This window comes from Mustela nivalis (assembly GCF_964662115.1).
Source record: "Mustela nivalis genome assembly, chromosome: 2".
NCBI lineage: Eukaryota > Metazoa > Chordata > Mammalia > Carnivora > Mustelidae > Mustela > Mustela nivalis.
The window spans coordinates 170,920,697-170,933,606 of NC_139021.1; the positions used below are offsets into that span (position 1 = coordinate 170,920,697).

The window sequence follows — 12,910 nt, forward strand, 5'->3', positions numbered from 1 at the left end:
TGTGTATTGCCAAAGGAGTATATCTTCCAAAATTGTTAAAAAATCATTCATCTACATGTTAAAAGATTAAAATTATTTTTAATTCTTTCTAGTCCAGGTAGTAGATAATTAAAATAGTTTAAAATATACATTCTATTCTGATGTATGCTACTAAAGTAACCATTATCCAATAAGCCCTGTCATTAGCAAAACTTTATCTTGAGAAATAGTTTTTAGGTGAAAATATCATGCTATTTATATTAAAATCCCAGCTTTAAATACAAATTTTACTTATTTATTTTGGTTTGATTTATATATGTTGTAAGATGATTACCACAACAGGTTCAGCTAACATCCATCTTCCCCTATAGATACAATAAAAAGAAAATAAAGGAAAGAAAAATATTTGGGGGGGGGTGGCGGTGTTGAGATAACTTTTTAAGTGGAAAAAATTGTCTTGTGGCAATCTTGTCTTTTAGGACCCAACCCTGGAAGAAAAGATGGAATATTTTCAGAGTCAACTTTTAATTCACCACAGGGTGTAGCCATAAGGAATAATATCATATACGTGGCAGATACTGAAAACCACCTTATAAGAAAGGTAATTTTCAATTTTAAGGAAAGTTTTAATCTTCTACTCAGAAAAAAAATGGCATTTATGTGCTACATTAAATATTTCGAATGAGAGGGTGATACTTGAAACACTTCAAATCCTCCTTATTCCAGAGGTAACTGCTTTTGTTTTATTCTTAGGTAGCTTGTTTTTCTGTGTGTCAGCCTGTAGTTGTCACAGAAGACAAACCTGCCAATCAAGTTTTTTTTTTTTTAATCCTTTTTTTCAAAGTGCCTAATCACCCCAAAACTTCTCATTTTGCGGTATTTTCCTAACCACTGTTTACAGAGTGATGCTATGTCCTTTTTTCAGTTAAATTTTCTCAAACCGAGAAAAAAAAATCATACCATTCCCACCTCCCTTCAGGTCTAATGCTTTGCCTGGAAATAATTATCAGTCAGTCTTAAAATTTGTTTTACTTCATTTTTAAAAATTATTTTTAAAAGATTTTATTTATTTATTTGAGAGCAAGAGACAGACAGACAAACAGTGACAGAGCACGAGCAGGGAAAGGAGGCAGAAGGAAAGGGAGAAACAGACCTCCCTGCTGAGCAGGGGGCCCGATGCGGGACTCTGTACCAGATTCCTGGTACAGAGGTCATGACCTGAGCCAAAGGCAGATGCTTAGCTGACTGAGCCACCCAGGCACCCCTCGTTTTACCTCATTATAAAAGTTAAATATGATTCTTATGTACTAAACATGAATTAATACATAAAGGTAAAAAGGGCTTGTACCATCTATTCTGGGTCCCTAGAGATAACTAATCATTGTTAAAATATTTGTCTTTTCAGTAATTTTCTACTCCTGTACAAATAAATTTATATTTAAAAGGTTGTCTCTAGAGAATCCTTTTTTAAACAAATGACATCATACTGTACATAATAATCTTCTGCAGTTCTTTCAAATTTGTTTTCCATACTAGTCACGTGAATGATGAGACTGCATAGTATCCCACCGTAGAAGTATTTAGTTATTTTAAACATCTCATATTAATAAATATTTTGGCTCTAATGCATTGGCCTTTACGTTGCTCTCTATTTAGAAAATAATTAAGTTCATCTAACCCATCCTGCCGAAGCACATGGTTTCAGGTACTTCCTTGTTTTTCTCATTTTTTTCTCTGTATTGATATTTGTGCCATTTGGCAATATTATCATGTAATATAATAGGAAAAAACATGTATAGAGCTTGTATACTACTTTAAGGTAAATTTCCATGAGGTCACAAAATTTATTTTTACTGCTGAAATCTTAAGCACCTAGGACAGAGGCTGGCCCATTATAGGTGTTCAATAGATATTTGTTGAATGAATTTTTGAGTAAATAACCTATTTAGTGAAATAGTTTCTGAAGTGTGTATTCCTCTTAATTTGAAAACATCTGAGGCAAGGATTTTGTGGATTTGTTAATTAAGGCAGATTTATTCTTTATAAGTCTTAGAGACTTTGTTCTTAGAGACTTTAATATGTTAATATATTGTGAATACATTAGTTGGGGGATATATGTGCAGTATTTCTAAATTTATTTGACGGAGGAGTCTTTTTTAGGCAGACCTTTTTGTAGGATTAATGATCTTATGATATGTCACCATTTCCTGCTTTGGGAAAAAGTGCCTTTCTGTTGTTACCAATCCTTAAAGGTCACTGTTTCTTTATCATTGTCTTTTCAGGGTTGTGTGTATGCTTCTATAATTCAGAATGGTGTCTGAGATATCTAACAAGGTGTTAAAATAGATAGTTAGCCCACAATATTCAGAGTGTACTTTTTATAATTCTGTAATTTTTTCTTGCTTTAGAATGTAATGGGTTTTAGAGTATTCACTGCATTTCAACTACATTTTAAGTAGCATAATCACAAAAATTTAGACTACACGACCTTATTTTTAAATTATATGACTTAGTTTAATGTCTGCAAAATAAAGTGAGATGGAATTATTATTTCTTCTTTTTTAAAATATATAAAAATACGGACTGTAGTTTACTTTTGTTTAAGGCGGCATTTGCAGAAGACTGATCATATATATTCATATTTCACAGATATCACTGTTCCATGCAGACCTGACTTTTGTTTAGAATAATTTCCTTAGAAATTTATAAATTCCTTTTTAGCCCCACTCTTGCTGTTCTCCTACATAAACAGACCTGTAGCCAGTCGTTCTGGCATGTTTAATTCACATCTTTCTATTTGTATATGACCTTGTAAGATATAACGTTTGCGTGTGTTTTTCTAACAACTTTATTGTGATGTATTTTATATAGCACTCATTTTAGGTATACAATCCGAGAATCTTTAGGAAATGTACACAAGTTGTACAGCCGTGACTGTACGTTGTTTTCAGAACATTTTCGGTCCCCCGTAAGAACCCCCGTGCCCAATTACAGTTAATCCCTGTTTTTAGGCCCAGCCCTAATCTACTTTCTGCCTATAAATTTGCCTCTTTTGAACATATCATAGAAATAGAATCATATAATATATGGCCTTTTGTGTCATCTTTTATTCTGAGCAATGTTTTTGAAGTTCATCTGTGATGTAGCTTATCAGCAGTTTATTCTTTGTATTGCTGACTAGCATTCCATTGTATAGCGTACCATATTTTTTCCATCAGTTGATAGACATTTAGTGTATTTCCGATTTTTTGGTTGTTATGAACTCATGTATAAGTTTTATGTAAACACATATTTTCTTTTTTTTTTTAAGATTTATTTATTTATTTGACAGAGATCACAAGTAGGCAGAGAGACAGGCAGAGAGAAGGGGGAAGCAGGCTCCCTGCTGAGCAGAGAGCCTGATGTTGGGCTCAATCCCGGGACCTTGGGATCATGACCTGAGTCGAAGGCAGAGGCTTTAACCCACTGAGCCACCCAGGTGCCCCGTAAACTCATATTTTCATTTCTCCTGGGTAGATACCTAATTAAAGGAATTATTGAATTATATGTTTTATATTTTATGTTTAACTTCTTAAGAAACTGCTGAACTTTTCCACAGTGCTGGTACCATTTTACATTTCTACCTGCAATATTTGTGGGTTCCATTTTTTTCAAATCTTCACCATTATTTGTTATTTTCCATTTTTTAAGTTCTAGCCCTCTTACTAGGCATGATTGGCCTCTGTGGTTTTGTTAATTATTTCCTTAATGAGTAAAGATGTCAAGCATCTGTTCCCGTCCTTATGGATCTCTCGTATGTCTTCTTTAGAGGAAGTGTCTGTTCAGATTCTTTACCTGTTTTTTTTTTTTTTAAGATTTTATTTATTTATTTGACAGAGACCACAAGTAAGCAGAGAGGCAGGCAGAGAGAGAGGAGGAAACAGGCTCCCCGCTGAGCAGAGAGCCCGATGTGGGGCTCGATCCCAGGATGCTGGGATCATGACCCGAGCCGAAGGCAGAGGCTTTAACCCACTGAGCCACCCAGGCACCCCCTTTACCTGTTTTTTAACTTGGTTGCATTTCTTTTAATTGAGTTGTAAGAGTTCTCTGTATATTCTAGATACAAATCCCTATAGGATATGTGATTTTTCAGACACTTTCTCACATTTGGTGGGTTGTCTTTTTCACTTTCTTAATCATATCTTTTGATGTTAAGAGTTTTAAATTTTGATGATTCCCAATTGTTTTCTTTCATTGCTTATGCTTTTGGTGTCTTATATAAGATTACATTGCCAAATGCAAGATCATGAAGATTTACTCCTGTGTTTTCCTCTGAGAATTTGATAGTTATGGCCCCTTAAGTTCAGTATTTGCTCCATTTTTAATTTATTTTTTTTTATATGACGTGAGGTAGGGGTTCAACCTAATTCTTTTGAATGTGGATATCCAGTTATCCCAGAATCGTGTATTGAAGAGACTTTTATCTCCATTTTCCCCACAAAACATATAATTTTGTGAAATGTTTTTTTCTCCATTGAGTAGTCTTGGCAACCTTTAGAAAATAATTACTCATACCTGCATGGGTTTATTTCTGGAGTCTATTCCAGTAACATATGTATCAGTTCTTATGCCTGTATCACAGTAATTTTTTTTTTTAAGATTTTATTTATTTATTTATTTGACAGAGAGAGATCACAAGCAGGCAGAGAGGCAGGCAGAGAGAGAGGAGGAAGCAGGCTCCCTGCTGAGCAGAGAGCCGGATGCGGGGTTTGATCCCAGGACTCTGAGATCATGACCTGAGCCGAAGGCGGAGGCTTAACCCACTGAGCCACCCACACAGTAACTTTTAATAAGTTTTTAAATCAGGAAGTAGGAGTCCTCCCATTTTCTTCTTTTTCAACATCGTTGTAACTGTTCTGAGTCCCTTTCAATTCCATGTTAATTTTAGGATTAGCCTATCCATTCCTGTAAAGTCCTGTTTGTTTCTCATGTAAATAATTATATTGTCTGGAAAAACAAATGGGAGTTTTATCTTTTCTCTTCTTATTTTTATACATCTTATTGTTGGCAAAAACCTCAAATGCCTTTAAACATTGGCAGTAATAGTATATGTCTTGTCAGCTCATAATCTTAAAGGGAGTAAATTTTCTCCAGAATTTTAATATTTTTTATAACTTTGGGAAATAAAATTATTCATGAGGCTAAACTTTCTATTCCTGGTTACTAAGAATTATTTTATAATTTTGTGAAATGCATTTTCTACATTTATTGAAATAATTTTTTGCCCTTGGTGTCTTGATGTAATGAGTTAATAGATTTTTGATGTTCAGTCACCTTTTTATTCTTGTGATAAATCTTACCTAATCATGATGTTTTTTTAAAAAAAGTCAAGTTGGATTTGATTATCCCAAATTAAATATTTTAAAAATTCATGTTCATAAATTAAATGGCTGTATATTTTCTTATACTTTTCTCACCTGATTTTGGAATCAAGGTCACACCAGCTTCATCAAATAAGCTAATTAATTTTTGCTTTTTTTGCTTTTTTTGCTTTTAGTAATTTGTCTAACATTAGAATTAATAGTTTTTGAATATTCATTAAAACTCCTCTTAACATCACCTGGACCTGTGGCTTTTGCAAGAGGAATTATTATAACAAGTCTTTGATACATCTCTCTCTTTTTTAAAAATTGTATTTATTTATTTGAGATAGAATGAGAGAGAGAAAGCACAAGCACAAGGAGCAGCATGCAGAGGGAGAGGCAAACTCCCTGCTGAGCAGGGAGCTCAATGTGGGCTTGATCCCAGGACTCCAGGATTATGACCTGAGCTGAAGGCAGACGCTTAACCTACTGAGCTACTCAGGTGCCCCAAGTCTTAAATACATTTCTTAAGTCAAGATGTATTTCAAGGACCCAGCTCTAGATGCCTATTGTATTTTTGCAGATTAGGTTCAGTAAAAATATAAATAAGGTTACATTGATGAATATTCTTTACATTTTCAGGAGATTAAAGAATGGCCACTAAAAATAATGCAGGAGGATACTGCTTAACTAATTCAGTGTAATCCACCATAGTAACAGAATAAAAGATAATAATTATGATTGCTTTGCTAGATTAGCTATTAAATGTTTGTAAATGTTTTTCTGTTTATGATAAAATTAGTAAACATGAAATGAACATCTTCAGTATGATAAAGGGCATCTATAAGAATCTTAGAGCTATGCTTAAATGCAAATTATTGAGTGCCTTTCCTCCAAGATTGGTAACAAGGCAAGGATCCCCATTCTCACCACATCTGTTAAAAATTATACTGGAAGTACTAGCCATTGTAATAAGGCAAGAAAAAGAAAAGGCATACAGGCTGAAAAGAACTGTCTTTATTTGGTAATTGCATATCAGCTATGTAGAAAATTCTAGAAAATCTATGAGAAAAACTGCTTGAATAAGTCAATTTAGGAAGGTTGCTGATCAGCATAAAAAGATCAACAGTATTTTTATATACTAGTAATGTTTAGAATTTTATAATTTTATTTACAGTAATAGAGAACACAGGGAATAAGTTAACAAAATACATGAATTTTAAAATTTTATAGTAATAACACACAAAATAAATTTAACATTGCTGAGAAAAATTAATCCAGTGATTGGATTGGAAGGCTCAAGATTAAGATATCTAGTCTCTCCAAATTGACCTGTAGATTTAATGCAATCTCAAATAAAAATTCCATCAGGCTGTTTGTTTTGTTTTGTTTTAAAGAGAATGACAAGTGGATTCCAATATTTTTACATGGAGGTTTGAAAACAAAGGATTTATTGTATCTATAACAATCTTGGAAAAATAAAGTTAAAAGATACACCATGTGATTTAAAGACAGTGTAATATTATACTAAGTCAAGACAGTGTGATACTTTTATAAGGATAGCATCAAAGTAATAAGGGAGAAAGGAAAGTCATTTCTACCTATTGTGCTTGAACAACTAGATACTCATTTGGGGGGGGAAAAAAACACATGACCCCTATCTCACACATCATATTACAAACATCAATTCAGTATGCATCACAGACCTAAATGTAAATGTTAAAGCTATGAAGTTTTTAGAAGAAAACATGAGAATCTTTGTGACTTGCAGATAGGCAAGGTTTCTCAAAGACAGAACACAAACAGTCATAAAAAAGATAAATTTGAATTTATCAGAATTTAAAACTTATTAAAATTTACTGTTAAGACAATGGAGACAAGCTACAGTCTATCAGAAATTAGTCACAAAAATTTACAAAACATATCCAAAGGGACTAAGATCCATGAAATACAGAGTTTTCTACAGATAAAAAATGGGCCAGGATTTGAACAGACCTTCTTTCAAAAGATGTAAGAATGACCACAAACCCATAAAGTAATGAACATCATGGGTTAAAAAGGAAACGCAAAGTGAAACCATAATGAAACACATCCACTATAATGGTTAAAATTAAAAAGACTGACAAAGAAAGAAAAAAAGAACGACTGACTACACCATAGGTTTGCAAGGATGTGGAGTAATTGGAACTTGTATACATTGGAGGCAATACAGAAATGATAGACCAACTTCAGGCAGTTTTGTTTTGTTTTAATCAAACTAATCCTGTAACATGGCAGTGATAGTCCTGGGTATGTACAAAAGAGAAGTTAAAAGATACCTTCACCAAAAGACTTAACACAAGAATATCGAGAGCAACTCTATTTGAAGGCCCCAAACTGGAACTAGTCCAGGTATCCATCAGTAGGAAAATAAGTAAATGAACTGTGGTATATTCCTATCATGGAATACTGCTCAGCAGTAAAAAGGAACAAACTACATGGATATGAATAAATCTCAAAAACCTGGTAAGTGAAAGAAGCCTCATACACAAGAGTCCATACTGTTTGATTCAGTTTATCTCAAGTCCTGGAAGAGCTACAGCTGACTGACCTGTGATGGAAAAACAGTACTATTTGCCTTTGGGGGTAGGAGAGATTGGAAGGAGGCTTGCAGGGACTTACTGGAGTGAAGAGAACATTTAGTATCTTTATGTAAATTGAGGCTACAATGCATTTGTGATAATTCATTGAATGGTACACTTAAGATATGTGCATTTCATTGTAAGTCTCAGCTCCAAAAAAAAGGGAACTGAAAAAATACACAATTCTTGTTAATTATAAGCCTGTTGAGATATTTAGGGCCAGTGTACTGATGTTTATGGTGTACTTTGAAATGCATCTAAAAGTGTAAATGGGTAGCTCAGTAATATACGTGAAAAGCAAGTAAATGAAATGTTGATAGGAGGTTGCAGGTATATAGATCTTTGATGCAAAATTCTTTCAACTTTTGTGTTTGATAATTTTCATGGTAAATGTGGGTGGAAGGTTTTTAGGAGATTAAACCAAAGTGCCTTTTTTCAGTAGACTTCATTTTTCCAGTTTATAAAGTGGAGGCAATGTAATCTAATAGAGCTAGAACTAACTGGGTTTAAATCCCAGATCTTTGTCTTACCTTTATGTTCTGTGCATCAGTTTCCTCAATATTAATCAAAATCACAGTCACGGGTTATTGTGAGGATGGATGGATGGATGATTCTTGGATCAGTGCCTAGCACATATTAAGATCTATAATTGTCAGTTACTAGTCAAGCATAATTGAAATACATATGTTTACTTTTAAGAAACATGCACCTTTCTAGATTTTGCTTTGAAATTTCAAATTTCACTTTCTTCAACACCTTTTATAGTTAAGATGACATCAGCACCAATCCTTGTAGAGTCCAATGATGAGGAAAGCAGGGAGTGGGTGGCTGGGGAAATGAAAAGGACTGTGTTTTGTGTATTTGAATAACAAGCTCCCCCTATTCTTGATTAGTCCTTTTTTAGCTTTTTATTTTTTAGGAGTATTTGTGTCGCAAAAACTTTCTATATGTTCTATTGGAAATCTTCATGTACCAAAGGAGGAAAAAAAAGTAACATACATTGCATAAAATATGTTAATTTTTATAGATTGATCTAGAAGCTGAGATGGTGAGCACTGTAGCTGGCATTGGAATTCAAGGTACAGATAAAGAAGGCGGAGCTCAAGGAGAAGAACAACCCATTAGTTCCCCTTGGGATGTAGTTTTTGGAACTTCAGGTATGTAAACTTTTAATACTAAATATAAGTAAACTTTGCAACAAATGTTAAGATTTTTAAAATATTCTGGGGACATTCATTTGGATTAATTCTAATTGCTGCTTGTTTTATACTTTCATTGCCTGTGGTGGGATTTATTGTGTAAAAATAAAGCTAGCAGTAATAAATATAACTTACAGTATATATTGTTACATATAACATTGTATATTATATTTTATACACAAGATAGACTATATATTACTCTAATGTTAAAAAATTTTGTCTTAGCTGCAGTTTCCAATTAATACAGTTCTGAATAGTTTTACATTGGAAAGATTGTAGTTTCAGAACCTAAAGTGATTATTCATGAACTGTGCTATTTAAGAATGTCCTTTTTATTTACTCTAGTATGAAATCAAGAATGATAGCTGGGTTTTTTTTTAGATTATTAAAATTTGCATTGAAATATTAATAGCTCCATTTAGGTAATTAAAGAAAACTTTACTAAATTATGTAGATATCGATAATGGATGAAATTTACATTATCTTTATAACCTTATTACTTGTATTAATTGACTAAAAATAATCTTGGAACATTAGTACTCTTATTTTTCATTGGCCCTCAGTGATTCTGAGATAGTAACCTATTATGTAAAACCAGAGTAATGAATAAAGAAAGTTAGTAGAATACATTGAAAATAGAATTTGGGACTAAATGGTTTGTATGATCTGAATTATATTTATAGAGTGAATAAGCACTAGTTTAGTTTAGTGGCTTTACATTTGAGATAATTTCCTATTGTGATGTTAATCCGGTTATAATTCAAAGACCTTAATTTTTTCCATTGTGATTAACTTTATAAAGCTTTTAATATTCATAAAATAATTGAATGAACTTCTGGTACTACTGCACTTATGATAACAACTTGGGTATTTGCATAAGTTACTTTGTGACTTTTTTTTTTGGAATTTTGTTTTAGTGGCTCACAGGGAGAAGGGGTTGGAAAGGGAGGGGAGCAGTGTCCCAAGGCACAATCAATAAGGGGATGTATGCAGAGAATTTTAAAACAGCAGTAAAAGCAGATGTAGTTCAGTCTTCTTTTTGTCACCGTGCTCCCTCAATTCTAAATATTTGAGGGTTAAAAATTCTTATCAAAAAAAAAAAAAAAAATTCTTATCCCCACCAGGACTTGTCTATCAGCCCTGCCTCCTTGCCTTTGATTCACTGAGCTATTTGAACATAAACCTTATAGACAGAAAAATAGTTTGAAACCTGTCTCTCAGTAAAATAGTCAAAGTGGATGAGAATGGTTACTTCGGTATATGCTGTCACCCTCCCTCATGGGAAAAAGAAAATTTTTCTCTGGTTAGCATGTAAGCCCTGAGGGATTTGAAGCGGATAGTGCGTATAACATTTCAATTAAAGATATTTATGTTTTGCAACTTAAAACTTGTTTTTACTGTATTTGTTAGTAATTGCTACAATAACACTTCATAAGAAATCATCCCAAAACTCATACAAACCTCAAGCTTTATCTTTTACTCATACACACACACACACACACACACACACAGAATTAGGGTTCAGCTGATGAAGTCTAAGCCTGGACTAAGTTCCAGACTGTTTCTTGGGTCTAGATCTGCCCCGTTTGTTTCTCAACCTCCTGAACCAGCCGCTGTCTGAAGCACATTCTTTTGCCAAAAGGCAGGAGCACAGGAGAGTAAACCCAGTGAAACACATTTTAAGCCTTTGCTCATGTCGTATCTGCTTATTTACTGTTACTAAGCATATCACCCGAGTAAGCTCAAAGTCATGGAGCAGGGATATGCACTTTGCCTGCAGTGAGGACATGGTAAGGGTATGGATGTACAGTACTACAACCGAGGAGTGAAGAATTAAAACTAGTTAATTCCGTCTGCCACATAAATCAATTTGCATTGCTTAAAAACAGGATATACTTTACTGGATACTTTATTTAGTTGGATTTCTTTAAGGATTTTTTCTAGGCTAAAAGATTTTCATACTTCATAGCATGGAATCTCTGGTTGTTTATTTCCTATTGAGAATGCACCCAAATTGTTTTCTAAGGGAAATCTTGGCTGTAGAGACAAGTACCCTCCCAGCTTCCAACTGGAGTAACGTGCTGAGACTGCCGTCTTTATTAAGCTCAACTTCTCAGTAAGGGAAGTGAGTCCTGCCTTAGCTTAACATTTCACTTATGACTTAGAATAGCTTCACTCCAGGTACATAATCTTGAATGCACTCAAGCTTAACACCTTTCAAAATATTAAGAGAAAATGGTTTTCAAGCACTACTTGAAGGACCTGTAATCACAATGACTGCTCTAGTAGAAGATTTTTTAACCTTCAGTCGTATACCCCAAGCATTCCTGGTTAGGCTTTTTTGAGGTACTTAAACTTCTCAGAAATTCTGTATAAGATTTGCAGGGGGCAGAGTGCACCTGGGTGGCTCAGTCAGTGAAGCATCTGCCTTCGACTCAGGTCATGATCCCAGGGTCCTGGGATCGAGCCCCTCATCAGGTTCCCTGCTCTGTGGCAAGCCTGCTTCTCCCTCTCCCACTCCACCTGCTTGTGTTCCTTCTCTCAGTGTCAAATAAATAAATAAAGTCTTAAAAAGAAAGATTTGGGGGAATTGGTCAGTTTTTCATCGGAATTTCAAAGTTGTACATTACCCGAAAGCATTTTCAGAGCCACTGCTCTCAAATACTCTAAAATCGAGTCCTGGATTAATGTGATTAATGTATATTGTCAGAGTATGGGGAAAGTGGTATTGGTTCTTACAGTTTTTACTAAATAGTATTTTGGCATTGTGTCATTCATTAAAAAATGTATCAACACATATATATCTGTATGTGTGTATATGTATCTGATAGTACGTATTTCATCAAAATAGAGTCCTTTGGGACACGTTATGATTTTTACTATAGGGATTTGTTGGTAGTTAAATCATTACCTTATAAATAAATTTCTCTACTAGAGAAATTTTTTTCTGATCTCTATATTATAGACAATACTTTTTTCCTAAGTATTAAGTTTGATTTAAGCTCTTGATAATTTGAATATCATAACTGATTTTATTTGCTTTGTTGTACTGATTGCTAGAAAACAGAGAGAGAAGTTATCTTTAGTAAAGTATAATGGAAACATGGCATTCTTTTTTTATTTTTAAGATTTTATTTGTTTATTTGACGGAGATTACAAGTAGGCAGAGAGGCAGGTAGCGGGATGGCGGGGAGAAGCAGGCTCTCCACTGAGCAGAGAGCCTGATGCAGGGCTCGATCCCAGGAAGCTGAGATCATGACCTGAGCGAAGGCAGAGGCTTAACCCACTGAGCCACCCAGGAACCCCGGCATTCATTTTTTGCTATCAGTACAGCTACATCTCTTTTCTACCCTATTTACTTACTGCTTCAATTTTTTATTTTAAATTTATTGGTATTTCTTTGTACACTACCTGAATCCTCTGTGGAAATAAAAGAAGTAAATGAAGTAGAATCCATTACTGATGTGATTGACTATAATTGGTCCATATTGGGAAAAAAATCTTTTAAATCTGAGAATCATAAAAGTAAAAATACTTTCTTCTAAGAATTACAAATGAACATTTTTAAAAAATATTTTATTTATTTATTTGACAGAGGTCACAAGTAGGCAGTGGCAGGCAGAGAGAGAGGAGGAAGCAGGCTCCCTGTCAAGCAGAGAGTCTGATGTGGGGCTCGATCCCAGGACCCTGAGATCATGACCTGAGCCAAAGGCAGAGGCTTTAACCCACTGAGCCACCCAGGCGCCCCACATATGTACATTTTTAAGGC

The 12,910-nt window shown here is 34.1% G+C and overlaps 1 protein-coding gene across 1 annotated transcript in view; it reads left to right on the forward strand.

Moving 5' to 3' along the window:
• NHLRC2 (NHL repeat containing 2) overlaps positions 1-12,910 on the forward strand; it is a 63,993-nt gene that overhangs the window by 22,607 nt on the left and 28,476 nt on the right. Inside the window, exons 4-5 of the mRNA XM_082721360.1 lie at positions 459-580; positions 8,970-9,099. Of these exons, the coding sequence (XP_082577486.1) occupies positions 459-580; positions 8,970-9,099 (252 nt within the window). The remainder of the gene's footprint in view (positions 1-458; positions 581-8,969; positions 9,100-12,910) is intronic.